This window comes from Talpa europaea, assembly GCF_964194135.1.
Source record: "Talpa europaea genome assembly, chromosome: 15".
Taxonomy (NCBI): domain Eukaryota; kingdom Metazoa; phylum Chordata; class Mammalia; order Eulipotyphla; family Talpidae; genus Talpa; species Talpa europaea.
The window spans coordinates 80,422,128-80,442,557 of NC_140083.1; the positions used below are offsets into that span (position 1 = coordinate 80,422,128).

The following is a 20,430-nucleotide window of genomic DNA, read 5'->3' on the forward strand; positions in this document are numbered from 1 at the left end:
TCAGTAGGGGGAGAAGAGGATGGGTCCATGCGCAGTTCGGATGGGCCCGGGGGCCGGGTGGAGCAGGGGGTGGGTGATCGGCGGTCCCTGGAGAAGGGGTGCGGCGGGGGCCGGGCGCAGGGACAGCGGGGAGCCGGCCGCCGCCGCCATCACGGCCGCCACCGCCAGGGGGCTGGGCAGCAGCCCGCCGGCCAGGGACTTGGGCAGCTCCTTGGAGAAAGTCAGCGTGCCCTGCGGGGGTCGAGGGGGAGCGTCACCCACGAGCCCGCGAGCCAGCCCCCCGTTCCGGCCTGCGCCCCCCCGCACCCCCCCCGCCCCGCGCGCCCCCCGCACCCCGGGCTCCCCGCGCCCCCGCCTCACCGCGAGCTCCCCGGCGCCCCGAGGCTTCTTGTGCCGGCTCAGCAGCGGGTTGGGCTTCCCGGCCACGCCGTCTCGGTGCCGCCGGCTGGAAATGTGCTGCGCGGGCGGGGCGGGCAGGTCCGTGAGTCCAGCCACCCGCGCCCCCGCCGGGCGGGGCCAGAACCCCGCAGTCGCCCCGGCCCCGGCCCGCCCCCTCTGGCAGCCAGGGAAGACCCCAAACACCTGGTGTCCCCCGAGATCGCTGTTTTCCTCCCCCCTCAGAATTCCCGGGAAAGGCCTTGACCCACCTGTTTCAGTTGGACCTCCGAGTTGACCTTGACATTGCAGATCTCACAGTGGAAGGTTCGGTCCTGGGCAGGGGCCTCTGGTTCCCCCGGAGTGGGAGGCCCCAGCCGAGGGTAAGCTTTGATGGGGCCCAGCCCACTTCGGGCTTCCAGAATTGTCTTGTGCTTAGTACCTGGGGCCCGCAGAGGGCAGAAGGTAAGGGCTGGAGGAACAAATCTCCAGGGTTACCGGGCCTCAAATACCCAGTTCCCAAGTACAATACTTGGGGTGTATGTGTATAAAGTGTGGGATGTTTCCAAGCCCCTGGGGACCCTCCGGATCACAAGGTCAGTCAGGGACACTCCTAGGGAAAAGCAGTAAGGTGCAGGCCAACTGCGAAGTCGGGGCCGAGGAACAGGTGACGTGACTAGGGAAGGAGAGACTTGCAGGTCTTAGAGGAGATGGAGATGTGGGGGTGTGGCACAGTGTGGGGAGCAAGGGTGGGCGAGGACAAGGAGTCTGCAGGGGGCAGGGAGTCTGTACCTTTGTTATGCGCCTCCAGCTGGGACAGGGAGTTCACAGCCACCTTGCACAGGGCGCAGTAAAGCAGCCTCTTGGCCTTCTCCTCCTCCTCCTTGCTACCCCCAGGCAGGGAAGCCGGGCCTGGAGTCCCCCCTTCACCCTTGCTTGCACCCTGACCAGTCTCCGGAATGCTGGGAGGGGATGGAGAGCCAGGCTGTTTCTCTGGGGATCCTGGGGCTGGACCCAGTCCATTCTCCATGGAAACTGTTGTTGGGGGAGAAACACAGGGGTCACCCCAGATGGCTTCGGAGAGGACTCTTTCTATGGAGAAGACCCACCCCATTTCCTGAGGGCAAGGGCCCAGGAGTCCCCACCCTGTGACAACATGCGTGCTCTCATGCCCTGGGCCGGGGCCAGACGCGGCCCAGCTGCTGGAGGCTGGGTGTGAGCCTCCAAGGCCGAGCTCAGGCTCCCTAAGCCGGGGATGGCCGAGTGGCCCAGCCCCGCCACCTCCCTTCAGGTGAAGCTGGCGGCCAGCTGAGTCAGGGGGAGAAGCACCGAACAAGGATTTGCCCCTCGGTGGCCTGCCAGCCGGCCTGTGCTTCCTGCCCAGCCAGCCCCTGCCCAGATGCCGCCCAGACCCCAGGGACGCAAGCCAAAGAGCTCCAGGAAGGGGCAGAGGCCTGGTGAGGGGAGGTCGAGAGAGACATATGGACACAGCAAAAGGGAAAGAGAAGCAGCAGAACGAGAGAGGGAAGAAGCAGGGATGTGGGCTGCTCTATAATTCATGGCTTGATTAAAGATGCACAGGCCCAGCCTCGGCGCTGGGCTCTGGCCCCTGTACAGGGGAAACTCTAGCACGCCCACTCTAGCTCCAGCAGCTGATCCAGTTTCCGGGTCACGGGCAGGCTGGCCGTGGGGGCGGGGACTGGTGGGAGAGGAACTCTCAACCCCTGCAGGTGCCTGCAGGTTCATCCTGTGACCACTCCCTTTAATTCTCTTATTTGTCCTTCATCTCCATCCAAATGCAGACGACGCACACCCCCATCTTGGTCTGGACAGGACTTTGTGGCTCACAAAAACTCAGGGGGCGCGGTGATCTCCTTAGAGAGATACCCTAGGAACTACATGAGGTGACAGGGATAAAGCACAAGGAGCTGAAATATTGTGGCTACTGTCATCTTCCCCACTTCATGGAGGGGAGACCTAGTTGCCCCAAGATGATGAAGCTGAGAAGCAGCCTGAGTTCGAGTAGCTCAGCTCCCCCACCTGCCTCTCTGGACAGCAAGGATGTGTGGGCACGTGTGTTGGGAGCGTGTGGCGCGTGGGGCCTGCTTCCCAAGCTGGTGCTGCAGACACATGGTTGGGGAGACTCTGCTCAGGTAGGGTGGGAAGGGCAGCCAAGGACGCAGGGGAAATGGCGATGCTGGGTCTCTCTGCAGTTGGCCGTGCCTGGCATGTGATGTGGCCACCCCAGGGAAGGGGGCGGCAGAGATTCCTTCAGCCCAGTTTCTTGGCTGGGAGTGCAGCTGAGGCCAGTCCCCAGCCATGGGGAGACTGAATCTCCGAGTAGCTTTCTGTGGGCCGGGAAAAGACTGCAAAGATCGTAAAGTCTCACTCCCCTGGTCCCCAGAAAGGAGAACCGGCTCAGTGAGGGCAAAGGTGGATCAGAGGTCATCCAGGGAGCTGTCTGGGTCTCCTGGGCTCTCTGGCTCCTTGGAGGGGCGCCCCGGGAAGCAGGCGCTCGCGCTCAGACAGCCCGGTCCCTCCCCTGCCCATCCCCCAGGATGAAGGGGCTGCTCCTTGCACACTATGGTTCTTATTCTTGAGGAGCTTTGCCAGGTGGCCTCACCCTAGCCCCTGTCTGAGTCACTGGGTAGTGGGGAGGACAGACAGTGGGGACTCTGTTGAGAGGAGCTGGGGTGAGAGTGGGGTGACAGGATGGAAATTTTGCATCACTGCTTGGCTGCAGGACTCACCTTGCAGGGGGCGGGACTGAGGAAGAGAGAGAGGAAAGCAGGCGACAGGGGACACGGGAAGGTCAGAGCAGACACGAGATCAGCAGAAGAGGTGAGGGACTCACACACCTGGCCGAGGGGCGACGCCATCCCCATTTGGGGTGGTGCTGCTGGGAGGAGCTGGGTCTCCAGGTTCCCGGACGCCAGGCTCCCTGCCCCGGGTCTTGGCAGCCTCGATGCCTTTGACTCTTCGGGCGTGGCGGTTCCCCTTGTAGTGCGCCTCGGCCTGGCTCTTCAGGGATGGAGGAAGAAAATGGAATGTGAGCTCACGCTGCAAGCTGACCGTGCTCCCCGCAGAGCTCCTATGGGGCTGGGGTGCTCTCGGCAGCTGCAGTGACTCTTCCTACGTCGTCGGTGAGACGCAAAGGCCCATACCGGGGCGCCCCGGTTATCCCCGGGGCTCACATGAACTTCTCAAGCGTGAATAGCTGGGAACCTGGATCCCCACCCAGCCCAGGCTCCACCCGCCACCACACCCAGGGCCTGGCTGCTGACTCAGGCTTCTCACCAAGTCCTGGGGCGGGGGTGGGGACACCCCAACCTACAGCAGAACCCTAATGGGACTGGCCTAGCAAGCCAGCCGGTCAGCAGCCTCTTAGATCCCAGGTGCCGGGCCCCAGCCCCGAAGATGTAGCCTTCGCTCCGCACCCCCAGGTCGGGCGTCCTGGGAGCTCTGCGGCCTGGCTCTGCCCCGACTGAGCACACTCCCCTCTGGGTCTCGCCTTCCCTGAAGGCTCTGCTGACACCCTGGAGGACCCTGGCCCCAAGCCCAGCTCTGGAGACAGAGACACAGCAGAGACAGCTGTCAAAACAGAGCAGCTTGGTGGGGGAGGGATAGGGAATGGCAAGAAGAGGGAAGGGCTGCAGGCTCTGCCCCTCCAGTCTCCCTCCCGGGCCGGTGAGTGGAGCTAAGGCTGGGAGAGAAGATGCCTGGGGAGGCCCAAGGCCGGGCGGGTCCCTGGCTCCAACCCCTCTCCACCGTGGGCACCCCTCTAATAACCCAAACCCGAAGCCACGAGGCCCCCCAGGCCGGGGTGGAAGGAAAAGATGTGGATGGGCAGGGAAAGACTGACAGCCCCGGATTTGGGTGGCGGTGGCGCGCAGAGCTGGCAGCGCGGGGGTGCGCGTGGACTGGGAGAGACACGAACATGCTTCATTTCCCCGACTCAGCAGAACGAGGCTCTGCTGTTTTTCTCCACAAGCTCTCAGGGCCTGCATCCCACAAAGTCCCCTCAGAAGTCCCAGCTGTCTGGGGGGCCAGACGCTGAGGTCCTGAGTTTGGGGTGGCTTCTCCCCAGGGAAGAGTCCCCTCGGGGACGTGGGCACCAGGCCTTGTGTGGGCTTCAGACTGAGGAGGGTCGGGGTGGTGGAGAGGGAGGAAGCCAGGAAGCTGGAGGGAAGCGGGTGGGCTAAGGGAGACATTCACCCAGGCCCCAGGCCGAGGAGGGCACAGGCTCTGCTGGGGGAGCTGAGAGCCAGTGGGCCAGAGGCCACACTCCCGTCAGGCGCAGATGACTGTGTTCCCAGAAGTTCTGGGCCAGGGACGCGCCCGTGCCCCAGGCCTCGGAGGACTGGTCTGCGTTGTGATCTATCAGCACCTCTTGTCCTCCCCAACTGCTGGCCACGAGGCCCTGCCCCTCCAGCCGTCTCCCCCTCCCCTGCGCAAATCCTGATATCCCCCAGCCCCCCACCCAGAGCTCCAGCCTCTGCCCTCCCCCCAAGGCCACCCGCACCCCCACAGTCCCTTTCCGCCCATTGGGTGGGTGAGGGGCCCATTCTTACCTGAGAATTGAAGCGAATCTGACAGACGTTACAAGAAATAATGGGTCGCTTGGTCTTGAGCAAGGGTCCCCCAAAAGTGTGGGAGAGCACAGCCTTCTGTACAGGGTCCATCTGTGGAGGCAGGCTGGGGTGAGCCAGGAACCCCAGCACAAGCTCATGTCCATCATCCCCCCACTGGCAGCAGCTGGGTTGAACCCAAGTCCCCAGAGCCTCCTCCCTGTCCCTCAGTATAGAGGGGGCTCTGAGCCTCGGTTCCCCACCCTCCCAGCCCGTCTCCGCAGCACTGCCAGGGGCCAGAGGGGTCAGCGCTTTGCTCCAGGTCCGGAGCAGAGCTGGAACCTGAACAACTCCTGTCTCGGCCCATCCCACCATTAAGATCCAACTGTCACCTTGACTGACAGACTCTACCACAGACCACTGAGGGGAAGTCCCAAAGCACCCCAGATCCTGGGGCCTGCAGCTGAGGCCACCGAGCCCCTCTGGCCCCAGTTTAGGGCAAGTCTGTCTACCAGGCCAAGCTCTGGTCTCAGGAGACAGATGTTCCGAGCTTACAACTCTGGGCCCCAGGTTGCCCTGAGACACTCACTCCCGGACTTCTTTGACAGCAGTTTCTAGAGGGAATAAGAGAACTCAGGAGCGAGGAGATGGCTCTGCGAATGATGGGGGACAAGTCGGGCAACCTAAGAAACGGGGCTGGCCTGACGCAGCCCAGAGATCTTCTCAACTCTCTTCCTGATTACAGGGCTGGGGGCAGGGCCTTGGGCTGGGAGGGATTAGGAACAGTCTCTGCCCCCACCCAGGGTCAGCAGATGTCTCAGGAGCCTCCTGCCAAGAGAGCCCAAGAGGAGGGAGAAGATGGGAGTTTCTCTGAGGCTTTCTGCTCTGGGGATGAGGCAGGGGCCTAGTAGCATGCAAGAAAACCGCCTCCCACAGCCCTCCTCCCCTGGCCCCCACGCAGGCAGGGAGAGGCTGGAAGGCTGGAATGCGGCAGAGGCTGAGGGGGACTGGGGTAAAGGCTGGGACTTCTCATGAGAAGGGAACCACATCAGCGCTCAAGCCTTATTTTGCAAGTGGAAGGGCCAAGCAGAAAACAGTTGCTGGTGACCAGGGGTCCCAAGCGCCTTGGCTGATGCATCCTGTGTCCAGGCCTTCGTGGCTCTCGGGAGACAGGACAGGATCATGCAGCAGGGAGACAAAGTGGCTGGAGTCTGGGAAACCCGGCCGTCCTGGCTCTGGTCTCTCGGTGTGTCGCACTGGCTAGTTGGGGTTAATTCCAGGGAAGGGGCTTCCGGCATCGCTGTGAATTGGGCTGCCCTGCTCGGTAGAGGTGGAGGCAGGAGCCATGACAGGGTCTAGCAGCCCCTCTGTGACCCAATGTTCACCCCCTGGAAGTCCAGGTCTGAGTCAAAGAAAAGCCAAGAGGGAAGAATCTCAATCTCTCTCTCTCTCTCTCTCTCTCTCTCTCTCTCTCTCTCTCTCTCTCTCTCTCTCTCTCTCGGCAGGCTGTGATCAATCTGTGCATGGGTGGAGTGTGAAGGAGTGTCATGTGCTGTGTGTACATCATTTGTGTATCAACATTTCTGTGCCGGGGGCTTTGCCGACACCACGGAGGGGCAGGTTGTGTGCGCCTCAGCTGTGTGTTTGTGTGAATGTGTGACGTGTTTGGGAGAAAGACAGGCCGGCCAAGTTGGAGACAGGCTTTAATCAGAAAGGGGAGACAGAAGAGAGCTTTCAGCTCCCGGCCTCCAGGCCTCACTATGCGGAGACCCCCAAACCCTGCGCAGGGCGCTTCGCAGTCCCCGGGCTCCCTGGCACACTGGGTGGGGAATGGAGCTCAGCCCAAACAGAAACCCAATCTGGGTCAGGAAACCCAAGTCGATGAAAACAGCAGGGAGAAAGAAATGGGATGGAGAGGGCGGGCAGAGGCTGCTGGTTCTCTGCTCCACGCCTTCACCCCAGCCTGCTCCCCAAAGTGGCCGAAGACTCCGTGCCTCAAGGATGACTTGTGGCCATTACATCTGTCCCCTAGAACGGTCCCTGCACCACGGTGTGTGCGCCGCGGTTGTCCACGGTGACAGCCTTTCCCTGGCACAAACCTCTTCCTAGATCTGTGTCCACACACACTGACTAAGGGTGGGGGTGGGCGGGCACGGGGCAGCAACCCCATCAGACGGGTCCTGCCCACCCTCTCCTCCAGGAACCCAGGCTGAGGCGCCAGGCTGAGGTGAGGGCGCTGGGCCCAATCCTGGTGCAGGTGGAATGTGAGCCACTGAAGTGCCGCTCCAGGCCAAGGTCAAGAGGCCCTGGCGACCTAGATGAGGGCCCTCTGGGCGGGGTGGAGGCCAGCATTTCCCAGAGCCTGTCCCACTCCAGAGCCCCCTCCCTGGACTGCGGCCTGGACACTGCTTGGAGAGTCCACGGAACAGTCCCTTCCCACCTGCCCTCCAGCTGCAGACACAAAGGGGAGTCACTCCCTGAAGCTGGGGCGACACGAGTCAGGAAGGGGGAGGGAGGAGGAAACCAGATCAGTAGCAAGAGGGGGGCTATGATTATGTTTCCTCCCACTGCCCTTCACCTGCTGGTCCCCAGGGCCCCCTGCTTGACCACCCTGCGTGCCCATACCCAAGTGACAGCAAAGGGAAGGGGGTGGCACCTCCGGGGCGGGGGGACCTGAGGGTCAGGGAGGACTGAAATAGGAGAGAGATGGAGCCAGGGGGTGGCCAGAGAGCAGGTGGGAGCTGGTGGGGGAGGGACCCTAGGAAGGGGAGAGGCCGGGATCCGTCACGCTGGAAAAGAAGGCCCTGAGGCAGGTGCTCGCTCGAGGGTAGGTGCAGGATCTGATGGGAAGTCGGAAGGTTTGGGGGACTCCAAGGCCCAGAGAATCAGAGGCCGGGTGTCCAGCAAGGTGGCAGTGGTCTGGGGGCGCCAGCTGGGCCCACAGATTGGCGGGGCCCCGCGCCGGGCGTGGGGGATGGGCCGGGCGACCCGAGGGCCGGGCGAGGGGAGAGGTGGCCGCGGGGAGAGGTGGCCGCGGGCAGCGCGGGCAGGGCGGGCAGGGGCGCGGGATGGGGGGGCTGCGGCAGCGGCGGGGCAGGGAGCGCGGGGGGCCGGGTGGCTTACCCTGCGGGGCCCCGGGGGCCGCGGCTCCATGGCCCGGACGGCGGACCCGGGCGGGGGCCGAGCCTGGCCGGCCGGGCAGGCCAGGGACGCGGCTCCGTTGCCCCGGCGGCTGGGGCTGCGCGGCCGGCCGGCCCGGGGAGGGGAGGCGGGGCCGCCGGGCCGGGGCCCGCCCGCGAGGCGGGGCCGAGGCGGGGGCGGGGCGGGGGCGGGGCGGGGGCGGCCCCGAAGGGGCGAGGGCGCCGCCAGGGAGGAGGGGTGCCGCGTCCCGCCCCCGCCCCGGGGACGGCCGGGCCCGCGGGAGCAGCTCGGCCCGGCGGCCGCGCACTGGCCGGGGGACCGCGGCCCCGAACCCCGGGGCCCTCCAGGGCCCAGAGTCCCCAGCAGACCGTGCACGCCCGCCCCGCCAGCGGGGCCGGTTCTCCCGGCGCCTCTCCCGCCCGAGCCCCGCGGCGCGCCCCGCCGGGCTCCCCGCGCCCTCCCCGCGCCCCTGCGCGCGGCCCCCGAGGCCCTTGGAGCTGTCGCCCCCCACCCCCCGTGGGAAGGGGCGCCCAAGCGGGGAGCGTCCCCGAACGGCGGAGCCGGGGGCGCGCAGGCAGAAGCGACCTCGCACTTGGGGACACCGTCCCCGACTCCCCCACCGCCTCCCCGCGCCCCACCTGCTGGAAAGCGCCTCGCGGAGGGATGCGCGGGCACCGGCCGCCCTCTAGCGGCCGAGCGGGGGGCGCCCAGGGCAGAGGGCAGAGGGGCCACCCCGCCAGCTCCTCCTCGCGGGACCCGGGCCGGGGTCCCCGCTCTCTCATTGGGGGCCTCGTCCCCTCCCGGTGCATGCAGGGCAGGAGACGCGCGGCGGGAGACTGGACGCGGAGAGCGGCTGTCTGGGAAGCTGGGAGGGATGCCCAAGGGCAGGCGGGAGAGCAGAGCAGGCCGGGGGCTGAGGGTTCAGCAAAAACTGCCCGAGGCGGAGACGGCCAAGGACGAGTCTGGGGGGAGAGCCCGAGTCTGGGGGGAGAGCCCGAGTCTGGGGGGGAGAGCCCGTCTCCATCCCACCGCCACCGCCTAGTGTCGACGGAGCCCTGGAATGTGCCAGCCTCTGGACTGAATTCTTTGCCTGGATTATCTAATTTAATCTTCAGAGCCATGACTTGAAGTAACTACTATTATTAACTTCATTTTATAGACGAGGGAACCGAGGTTTAGAGAGGTTAAATAATTTGCCCAAGGTCACACGCTAGTAAGTGGCTGAACTGGGCTTTGAATTTAAACCTGGGCAGCCTGACTCCAAAGCCCTGCACTTAGCTGCTGCTCAGCACTGCCAAGGGCTGTCTGCAGCTTTCTGCAGTGCTCCTTCCCCTGCAGAATTTGACACTATTGATGTGACCCGCCACACTCTCCCTTGGCTTCTCCAGCTCTACAGGAAGCCGGTTCTGTCCCCACCCCCTCCAGAGGCTCCTCCATCTCCCCATTGGAACCTCCTCCTGTTCCCACTGCCTAATTCTGCTTATTCCCTGTGGCTAAGGGGCTGCCATCCTACTTTTCTTTCTCTGATCCTCCCTTAAATAAAAATAATAGCAGTAACATAATAATCACAGTAGCTAACTCTGAATGAACACCTACTTTGTGTCAGGCATTATGATTATGTAATACAATTCTCAAAACAACCTGTGAGTTGGTACTATTACTGTACTACTTTATGGCCGGTAAAACAGAGGTTCAGAATGGTTAAGTCATTTGCCTGAGGTCACAGAGCTAGTACTTTCGGAACATCAATTCAAATGGGGACAGTCAGATGCCAAAGTTGGTGCAGCTCAACACCCTGCCGCACTCTCCAGGCTTATCCAGGCTCAGGGCTTTAAATAGCTCACCCTACTACTAGAGCAGCAGAGCCCTGAACCCTGGGGAAGTCAGAAACCAGTGTTAACCACAAGAATTTGACTAAGTAGCTTTGTGACCTTGGGCAAGTCACTTAACCTCTCTGGGTCTATGTTTCCTCATCTATGAAATGGAGTCGCGGATGGGGCGGCTGAGACCTGAGGATAAGGTACATTAGACATGAGGCAGATGCGGGGTGGCTTTCCAGTTATACCCAATCAATTGCATTTTCTCAAATGCTCTTTTCCAGCCCTTGTTCATGCTATTTGTTTCAGTCTGGAATGTTCTCTATCGCCCCTTTTAAAGTCCTACTAATAAATCTTCAAAGCCCAAATCATATGTCACCTGACCCAGGTTCAATTCCCTTTTCCTCTGCTCTCCTGTTTTCCCGGTTAGGTCCCTTAGGCACAACCACATCCCGCAAGTCTTTCTTGATATCCCCAGGACTCCGATACAAGCTTCTGACACAGCTCTTTTCACACCAGAGGGTAACTGTTCACTTGTTATTCCCTATTAAACCACGAGCTCCCCAGAGGCACAGGCTGAATTCTTGTGGCCTGGACCTAACACAATGCCTGGCACATAGTAGGTCATCAAAAGGTTTTCTGTTCATGTGAAATCTTCAGTGTTGTTGTCAGTATTTATATCCCTTCCTCTCTCTTGCATTATAGATTCCTGTATTCATGTCTGTATTTCTCCCCGAATGTAAGTGCCTTCAAGATTAGACTGTGTCATATTTACCATCACGCCTCCACTGTACCTGGTACAGTACCTCGCTCACAGTACTCAACTGTCTTGTCTGCAAAAGGAGTATAAAACAATAGCTACCCCATAAGGGTACTACAAATAAAGACTGCAATAGAGGGCCTCCCCGGTGGCGCAGCGGTTGAGCGCTGGCTTGCGAAGCTGCCTCTGCAGCGCCGGTTCTATCCCCGGCTGCTCCCCGGCCACCGGAGGAGGGTCCCACATGGCGCGCGGACCTCTCCTGCCGCCCGCTGCTCCCCTCAGCAGTGTACTTCGTTCCTTCTGCCTGCTCTGCTCCCCGCTCTGGCTCTGGTGAATTCTCTCACCCTCCTGCGCTTTTGACTGTACCCAGTGCTTGCATAAACAAAACAAACAAACAAACGAATAAATAAATAAAACATGCCTCTATTAAAAAAAAAAAAAGACTGCAATATAGAAAACACTTCATAAACTTTGGGCCTCCCTGGTGGCCTAGGGGTTAAGTCTCAGTGCTATCAGTGTGATAGCCTGAGTTCAATCCCCGGCCAGGGAGCTGACCCACATATGGCGCAGCAGACCTCTCCTGTCCCGCCCGCTGCTCCCCTCAGCAGTGTGTTCCAGTAGATCCACCTGTTCTGCTCCCCACTCTGTCTCTGGTGAATCCTTTCACCCTCTGCACTTCTGGTTTATACCCCAGTTCTCCTATACGTTATATATGTATGTGTGTGTGTGTGTGTGTGTGTGTATATGTATATGAAAAATACCTTGTAAACTTTGAAGTGTAATGCAAATGTTGATTTGGATTGGAAGGGGTTTGAAGGAAGGAGTTTGAAGGAAGCAGCTGAGGACTGCTGTGGGTTCAAATCACATCTTAGGTACATACTGTGCCAACTGAGATAAACTACTAAATCTTTCTTTAGTTTCTGTCCTCGCCTGCGTCAAACAGGAATAATCCACCTTGTTGGGCCGTGGTGAAGATTAAATGAGATCATGTATAGATACAGTCACTGCAGCGCTTGGCACACGGTCAATGCTCAATACATGTTTGTAGCTAAATATGTTTTGATGGTGGGTTATTTGAGTTGAATAAGGCTGACTTCCCCCAGTCCTCTGACTCTAGCACATTCTCCAGGGCTGCAAATTTCAACCGCCCGCTGGACATTCTTAGCTCAGTGTCCTACTGGTACAGCAGTGCACCATGCCCTAAAGTAAGTTCAGCAGCCGCACCCCCGACCGGTTTCTTTCTCCAACCCCCTGCCCCTGTCAAGGTGACTTCCTCCTCCCAGTCACAGAGGCCTGAACCCGGCCTGCAGTCATCCTTGACTCATCCTCTTGTTTCTCCCCCGCCCCCACACACTGGTTGGTCACCAAGGCCTGTCAATATTTCCTTGGAAACACCTCGGCCCATCCTCCCTTCCTCCCCACTCACCCTGCCACTGCCACCAGTCCAATCTGGCCTTCCAGGCTTCCCTGAAGGCCTGCACTGCTGGGACAGCCTCCTAACTGGCTCTCTCCAGCCTCTGCTTCTTCCGTCCAGCTGCCTCACTTATTTTGCTCAAACACTGCTCTTACCAGTCACTCATCTGCTCCAGAATGGATAATGGCTCTGTTTCCTATGGCCAGACAACTTCGCCAGCCCTCCAGGCCCTGCCCCACTGCCCCTACCCACCCAACGGTGGGCTCCAGAGCCGGACCGCACAAACAGGTAGGCTTATGCCCCTGCTTATTCGCTCATGGTGGACTGGGCACCCATGACTCCTCCCACCTTTCTGTAGTCACCACCATCAATCCAGGTCTCGTTTCTTCTCTAAACGGAGGACAAGTCACTGGACGGCTAAATGAGATGATTCCTATCATCACTACGGTGTCTGGCCCGCAGCAAGCCCTTGGCAAATGTTTAACTACGGTGTTCATTGTTGCTGATGGTATAGCAGATAGCCCATAATACTTGTAAGTGACCGAAAGTCAGGAGAGGGCTCATCGGGAGAGATAAGAGTCAGGTCCACGCGCAGGAGCGAGCAAGGGCACTCGGGAAGGAAGGAAGAGCAGGCAGCGGTCACAGGTGGCGGGGAGGGCAGGCAGGTGGTACTCACAGTGCTGTAGTTGCTGAAGAGGCCCAGGGTGGGGGCCGGCTCCAGTGGGAAGGGCAGGATCTGCTTGAGGTCCAGGGGGGGCTGCATGATGGGGGGCTGCCGTAGCAAAGGGAGGGGCCCTGCCCGGCTCAGGCTGCCTGAAGGGCAGAGAAAATAATTATGTGGGGCAGGAAGATGGACACTTGGGAGCCCCACCTGAGCCTGGCACTCCCACTCCACACCGGGGGCTCCCGTACTTGGAAAGTGCACCCCCCATGCACTCGCACTTGCCTGCTGCCGGGTCCTGAGCAATGGAGCACGGGGTCCCCTGGGCCTGGGGGCGGGAGCCAACCCGTCCTTCCCTCTGGGTGGCTTTCACTTCCCCTTCTCCTGCCTCCCTCCCCCAAGGCCTTCAGGCATCTTACTGATCCAGGAAGAGCATGGACCTCTCTGCAGTTCTGGTACTGGCGGGGCTGGGGCCCAGGCCTGGTCACTCCCTTCTGGTTTTACTCACCCCAGGGATTCCCCCCACCTCCCCCTGCCCAGTGTCACCCAGGGAGGGAGAGGAGTCGCTGGGTGATTCATCCCACTGTCTGCCGGGGAACACTGAGGCCTAGACTTGGAGCAGGGCTACTGACTCTCTCTGGCTCCCCAAAGAGTTATGATTTTTAATTCGTAATTGTTGCCATCTCTGGGGTCGGCACAAAGTGAGTGGCATTTGCTCTGGGAGGAAGTCTGCCTGCGTCCATTCCTGGGGCCTCTCCCCCCAACCTCTGTCTCCCTGCATGTGCCCGGGTCTGCCCCGGAGCAGGAGCGTTTGCCTCTAGCTCTGTAGGAGGAAGCACGCAGGCCTCTGGGAGGGGAATGCCGGGGTCTCACCCCAAGGGGAAATGAAAGTCCAGGCTGTCACTGAACTGTATCTTCCCCTGAAATCTTCTCCCCCTAGAGCCAAGGCAAGAACTCCACTAGGCTCCAAGGGGCGGCCCGCGGGCCCCAGGACCCCTCTGGGCTTCCACTTCCAGCTACTTCTGTGCCCTCTGCTGTCCACCACGGGGAACTCTGGCTGCCCTCCACTGCTCCAGCAAGCCCCTGCTAGCCACAGGACTCCCCAGGAGCAAAGGTGAACCCAGGAGCTTGCAAACTTGCCTTGTCCTCCCTTGACCTTGCTGGAGCAGAGGGTCCCCAGGGTCCTTTCCTGCTCCCTCCATAGAGACGCCCCTTTTCATACCTTCAGTTTCTGCTGCCTGCTGCCCCCAGGCAGTGGCCTGGCCCTGGCCCCCCAGGGGCCTGGGCCTGACAGTGTCCCCTTCCCTTGGATCTGCCCCCTGCCCCCTCCCTGACCAGCCCCCTCCCCCCTAGTCCAGTCAGTAGAACCAGCCAATCAGAGTCCTGGAAAAGTGGGGCAGAGGGGAGGGCGGGGGAGCAGGGATTAGGGGAATCAGAGGCGAGGAGGAGGGGGTGGGGAGGGCACAGGCACAGCTGGGGCCGGGGAGCTGGTCCAGAAAGTTCTAGAGGGGTCTATCTCTTCCATCTGTGGCCAGGACTTGGTGGACTGGGTGCTGAGGCGAGAGGGGTCAAGGCTGCTCGGAGCTCAGGCTCCGGGGTCTAAGGGTTTGAAAAGAAGGGCAGGATGCTGGTCTTTGGCCTTTGGGTAGCAAGGGTTTGTGTGCTAGTGTCCATGCCCTCCTCTGCCACTCAGGGTTGAGATGGGGTCGGGGAGAAGAGAAAGAGAGGGAGGGAGACGCACAGACAGACAGACAGGCACAGGGGAGTGAGAGAGAGTGGAAAAGATGGGCAGAAGCAGGCTAGGGGAGTAGGTGGCCCAGAAGGGGATACAGACCTTGAGAGAGCAAAGGATAGAGAACAGTGGAGAGGTGGACGAGAATGAAATGGGAGCTAAGAAGAGAGACACTGCTGAGGAGCTGGACAGAGCTGGCGACTTGGGGAGAAAGACCCCCAAGACAGTGAGCAGAGAGCAGGAGAGACAAGAGTGGGGTGCACAGACAGCGCCGTTGGGCCCGCTCCCCTCTCTAGTCGGGCCCCCTCTGCATCGCCCCTCTGCGCCCCACCCCCTCCTGCCTGGCACAGGGGACCAGGGCAGCCTTAACGAGCCCCAGGCACCATCCGGAATGGTGAGAGAAACCTGAGCACTCCCAGAGTCCCCGGCACCCACCCCCAGCAGCTGGTTTAGGACTGGCACTTGCCCCACCCCACACGCAGGCCTCCTCCAGCTCCCTGACCCTTCCCCAGGTTCCAGACCCTTTAGACCCCCACCCCACAAACACCCCTCTCATCCCAGAGGCGAGAGGTGAGTTTCAGAAAAGGCAACAGAACAATGTGTACTGAGGAGCTGTTATGTGACCTGCAACGAATTCTAAGTATGATCACACTTCATTAATTGCCGAGGTGGCCACGATTCTCCGAGGCATCCGATACTGTATTTCCCGTTGGACACATGAGCAAACTGAGGCTCAGAAAAGTTAACACACTTGGCTGATGTCACACAGCCTGTAAAGAGCAGACCTGGGATTTAAATAACAGTCGGATCCACTCGGTAGCAAATTCTTTCTCTGTGGCACAACTCCAGAGAGCTCTCGTCTGAGGCTGAAGCAGGGGTCTGGGCACAAGCTTCCATCTTGCCCATGGCGAGGACAGAGAGCGGGCACTGCCTGCGGCTGGGAACAGTGGTGCACTCAGTTCCCCTGGGTCTTATCAACTCCTCTTTTCTACAGACAGGACCCCTGGGGAGAGGTGGGGGCAGGGAGCCCGGAGGAAGGGGTGAAGGATGGTGGAGCCAGCGAGAGAAGGAAGCATCTCGGGGGCCAACTAGAGCCCCATTTGTCTCGTCTCCAGAGTCTCAGCTTCACTCCGCTCTGAGGTCTCAAGTGGGGAGACAGGTCGATGGCAGCTTATGGGGCTGGGCAGGCAGGAGTGGGGTTCTCCGTTTCAGGGAGCTCAAGTCTCAGTCCCCAGTCCCGTCCCCACTCGGCTGAGAATAATAATCACTGCCACTTTGAGGGCTTGCTCTATGCCAGCCACCGGGCGTGCTGCCCACTAGCTGTGTGACTAGCTGTGTGACTAGCTCGTTTCTGGGGCCCTCTGAGTCTCGTTCGTCATTCGTCAGGTTTGAACAACAGTACCTGCCTTGGGGTTGCGAGAATAAAGGGCTGGCCGGCCTGTGAGAGAGCTCAATAAATGCTTACCAAATAAATGACTCCTCGTCTTACAGATGATGACGGTCAGCTCAGAGAGGAGCTGTTCCTCGGCCAAGGTCACACAGCTAGTAAGGGGTCTGACCTGCCTGGCGCTCTACTTTCTGCACTTTACCTTTCTGGGCAGGCTGCGGAAGGGAGAGGGAAAAAGCTGAGAGGCAGGAAATGAGGCAGGAAACCCAAGGCCTCTGACATCTAGCTAGGTGAGGGCTTCAGGCAGGTCGGGGGAGGGGGCAGAGCCAGACTGGAGTTGCGGCTGTGTTTGTGTGTGTGCGTGTCTGTGCGCAACACACATGTCAGGCAGGGCAGGGAGGAGCCGGGGCCTGGCTGGGGCAGGCCGCTCCAGAGGGAAGCTCATTAGAGTAATTACCTCCAGTAGCTCGAGCCCCACCCGGCTCCATGGGGAGCTGCCAAGTGCTTTATAAGTTCCCAGTGCACCTTAGAGGGAGTGAACTCTCAGACCCTCCATGACTGTCCATCTGTCCCTTTCTGCGCCCACCTGGCATTCAGAACTAGTCCCATTCAGGTTGGCCTGCGGCACCAAGCCATGTCTGATTTCTTCCACCCACTGAGGTCTGGTCTTTTCCCTCCGCTCTTCCCCAGAAATCCCAGTCAGTCTGGAGTCCTTGACTACCTTAGGTGGGGCCTGAGGCCTGCGGCCTTTGGAAGGCCCACAGAGAGCTGGCTCCGGGGACAGCCAGGAGGCTGCAGGAGCCAAGGAGAGTGTTAGGGTAGCCATGGAGTAGTGTGGTCTGGAGACCGGGGCCTGGATGAAATTAAGATCAGAGAGAGGTAGTGGGGTGAGAGTTGCAGGTAGAGTTAGGGGCCAAGGAGGTGAAAAGTGTGTAGTCAGCACTGGGTTAAAGTGACCCCCAGACTCGGGCAAGGGAGGACGGGTTGCAGCCTGGCCTGGAATCACATCTCCACCTCATCTCTTTCTCGTCAAGACTTTTGACCTCTTTTCCCTCCCCGCAAAATGCCTAAAGGGGGCTGGAGGGGAAAGGGAGACAGCCCTGAATCCCTGGGCCTTGACTTCTTGATGAAATCCCATATATCTGCCCCCCTCTGCCTCAATTTCCCCCCTCTTGGCAGGAGGCAGACTGAGGGCCAGAAAGGCTTTGAAGTCAAAGATGAAAGCAACAAGGGGATGATTATGAACTACTGAAAACATCATCCCTAATAACCCCAGGGCGGATGTGGGCGGGGGCAGGGCCTACAGGGAGGAGGAGGTGGCCAGGAAGGGCCAGCAGGGAAGACCAGGAGAAATCCTGCTGGGAGAGGGCCTCTTTCCATGAGCCCCTCCCCCAACACCTGAGGCCCAGTTGGAGGGGACCTGGTACCAGGGCCAGAACAGCGACCTGGAGCCCAGAACCACTCCCTTAAACCTGAGCCCGCAGTCTGGATCTGAAGCAAGCAGACTGGGCCTCCCCTCCAGGCAAGGCCACGGTGGCGGACCTCAGCATTCAGAGCCTGAAAATCTTAGCTTGGACCCCAAAGGCACAGCCCGAGTTTTGGCCAGCAGCATCCTTCCTCTCTCCTTTCCCTAAAGAGGGTGAGGTTGTGCAGGCTGCCAGGCTCCCCACCCCTCTGTGGGCTTAGCACCAAGAGGGGATAAATGACAGTGGCCTCTGGGGAGACGTGGCGGGGGTCCAATCGGTGGTGGAGGGTCCAGTTTCAGAGAGTTTGGACTCAGGCACTCTCCCTGGGTGGGGTCTGAGTCAGCCCATGAGCAGGTCCCCAGTCCTCCTGAGGGCAGGGGAGGGAGGCTCCCACGGCCGGTTGTGGACAAGCACGGAGCTGCCTTCGGGGCCTGTGCCCAGGGTGGAGCCAGGGCACAGGGATTGCAGGGGATGGAGGAAGGCAGAGCCTGTGCTCTGGGCACCTAGTCCAGGGCGTGTGGGTGGGGGTCACTCTAGGGTGGGGACAGTCCCCCGCAGGTGGACGGAGAGCCGCTGCCCTGCTAGAGGAGCCCTTGGGAAGGAGGCCGACATCCAGTCATTCATGGCTCCGTTCACTCATTCATTTCCTGGTGGAGCCGGGCGCCAGGCGGAGGGGGCAGGCATCAGCGACGAGAGTGAGGAGAGGCAGAGGGGGTGAGAGGAGACAGGGACAGGCGGGCAGAGGGGGGAAGAGAATCTGCTCGTGGAAGGCGACAGGGGTCAAATGAGAGAAGAAAAGCCAGAGGCTGGCAGGGACGCAGCAGAGGGCCCAGGCGGGAGCCGTCCAGCCCAGCGCACCAGCTTGGGGCCAGATGTCCCCCTGGGGGGCAGGGAGACCACAGGTGTCCAGGCCTGGCTGGGGGTGCCCAGGCCAGAGGACAGAGAGGCCGGGGCACCGCCGTGGAGGGGGGTGGCGGGCAGGGGCCTGGAGTGAGCGGAGAGTCTAGTGCACGAGGCCCCTCCCCCCAGGGCTCCCTTCCCATCTAGGTCATGAGGATGGGGTGGCTGTGGCTGAAGGGCTGTCGGGGCCCAGAGGGGGCGCCCCTCCCCCAGCCTTACCCTGCCGAGCCCCCCACTCTCCTGTGGCCCCGGGCCCCAGGCAGGGGTGGGGGAGGCGGGGGAGAAGCAGGAGGAGGGCAGGAGGCAGGGCCGGGGCGGCGGAGCGGGGCGAGGGGCAGGTCCCGGCGTGCCGGGGCAGGATGGCTGCGGAGCCCGGCCCCGCCGCAGGGCCCGGGATGGACAGTTTCCCACCCTTCTGCTCCGGCCCCCCAGCCTCCAGCCCGCGGGTCCCCACCTCCCCGCACACCCTCCCCGAAGCTGCACCCACCATCTTCTCCCCACCCCGCCCCCCGCTTCCTCCTCCCCCCTCGGGGTCCGGGCCGTGGGCGCGCGGGCGGCGCGCGGAGGCCGGCGCGGCGGGGGCTCGGGGCGCACCTCGCGGCGCCGCAGGCCGGGCCCCCCGCCCGCGTGGCCGGTCATCCAGTATTCATGAGCCTCGTGAAGACGCGCATCGCCTCTGGGGCGGGGGTCCCGCGCCTCTGCCTCCCCCTGCCGCACTCGCGAGGTCACCCCGAGCCGCGGAGGCCTGGGGCGCAGAAGACGCGACCCCAGATGTGGAGCCAGATGAGGGGGAGGGGAGCCGGGGCGGAGGGCGGCCGCAGTCCCGGGGGCCGGGAGCTCGGGGGGGCCCGGGGGCCGCGGCCGCGGCGCCCACTCACCGAGGATCATGCTGGGGACCCGGCGCCCGGGGTTCCGCGTCGCTCCGTCCCGGGGGCCGCTCTGGTCGGGCTGGGGTGCGGGGGGAGGAGCCGGGGGCGGAGCGGAGGCCGGCGGGGCGGGGCGGGGCGGGGCCCGCAGCAGGTGAGGCGGGAGGAGGGGCCGGGCCGGGCCGGGCCGGGAGGGGCGTCCTGCCCCCGGGCTCCCCCGCCGCGGCCCGGGTGTCCTGGATCTGGGGTGCACAGCGGCGGGGCGGGGGCGCGCGCGGACATCCCGAGACGGGGTGCGGCGGCGAGCGCGCTGCAGGCTGAGCCTCCCGGGCTCTGGACGCTGGTCCTCGCCGGCCGCGAGGTGGGCGCCGCCGGGTCCCGCTCGGGGCCTGGGTTGGGGGGCGCCGCCTGCTCCGGGCATGGGCCGGCGGGGGGTGCCAGGGAATGTTTGGGTGCCACTTCGCTTCTCTGACTTCGGAGCCCGAGTCTGGGGCTCAGAGGAGAGACGCAGGGTGCAGGTGGACCCGGGGGATGGGGCTCGGACGCCCGGTTCCTTGGGGAAGGTCTGAGTGAAGAGATTTGGGGTCGATGGACCCACAGTGGTAGAAAAAGCAGCTGGCGAGGGAGACCATGACCGGAACCAGAGGACGGCAGCCAGGCCAGCCAGGGCCGAGAACCAGCCCTGGAGAAAGACCTGGGCTGGGGCGGGAGGGCAGCACCTGTGCAGGGCCTGGACCCAGGGCATCCCCTACCCGGGCCGGCTTGGTGTGAAGAGGACTGGTTGGGGGTGTGCGGAGATGCCAAGGAGCGTGGCGCTGGGACAGAATGTCTGGGCTGGGGAGAATGTCAGGGGCGCAGGAGAACAGGCCGGGGTGTGTTCTAAGTGCCAGCGGGGGGACTTGACTGAGGATGGGCAACTGCAGCCCCAGCGGGAAGCTGGAGTCTGGGAGTCTGGGAGGTGTCTGGGGATGATGCAGCTGCTGCAGCCTGGACCTGTCTGTACCTGCCCCAAGAGAGGGTGGCAGGAGGAGCTCCCAGAATGCCAAGCAGCCAGCTTCAGGCCAACCCCAGGCAGAGGGAAAGAGGTGTGACTGGGAACTAGAACACCCGGGATTTAGGGAGGGTGGAGACAGGGAGGAAGAGGTCAGTGGGAGGGTGGCAGACTAGTGCTGGGGAGCAGTCTAGGAAGGGGGCTGGCACTCCTGGGTTCTGGGGGGAAGTTAGGACTAAATGTCTAGTTTAGTTACAGGAAGTTCAAGTTCCTATTTCTGGGCCTCAGCAGTCTCTTGCCCTCACTCCACTGATTTCGTTTGGGAAAGATCTGTTTCTGCACCTGCCAAATG

General features: G+C 61.8%; 1 protein-coding gene across 2 annotated transcripts; it reads right to left on the reverse strand.

The window, feature by feature from the left end:
- ZNF385A (zinc finger protein 385A) lies at positions 1-19,237 on the reverse strand (the record flags this gene model as incomplete). 2 transcript variants are annotated; one of them, XM_084255259.1, is made up of 8 exons in its annotated part: positions 1-231; positions 361-456; positions 648-817; positions 1,168-1,410; positions 3,234-3,396; positions 4,947-5,057; positions 12,752-12,884; positions 19,096-19,237. In XM_084255259.1, 8 exons carry the CDS (start codon positions 19,107-19,109, stop codon positions 1-3), a joined length of 1,161 nt encoding a protein of 386 aa, XP_084111385.1. The 2 variants fall into 2 exon arrangements, with proteins under 2 accessions (XP_084111385.1, XP_084111384.1); XM_084255258.1 differs by lacking the exons at positions 1,168-1,410; positions 19,096-19,237 and having other exon boundaries at positions 12,752-12,838.
- Between the last annotated feature and the right edge of the window lie 1,193 nt (positions 19,238-20,430).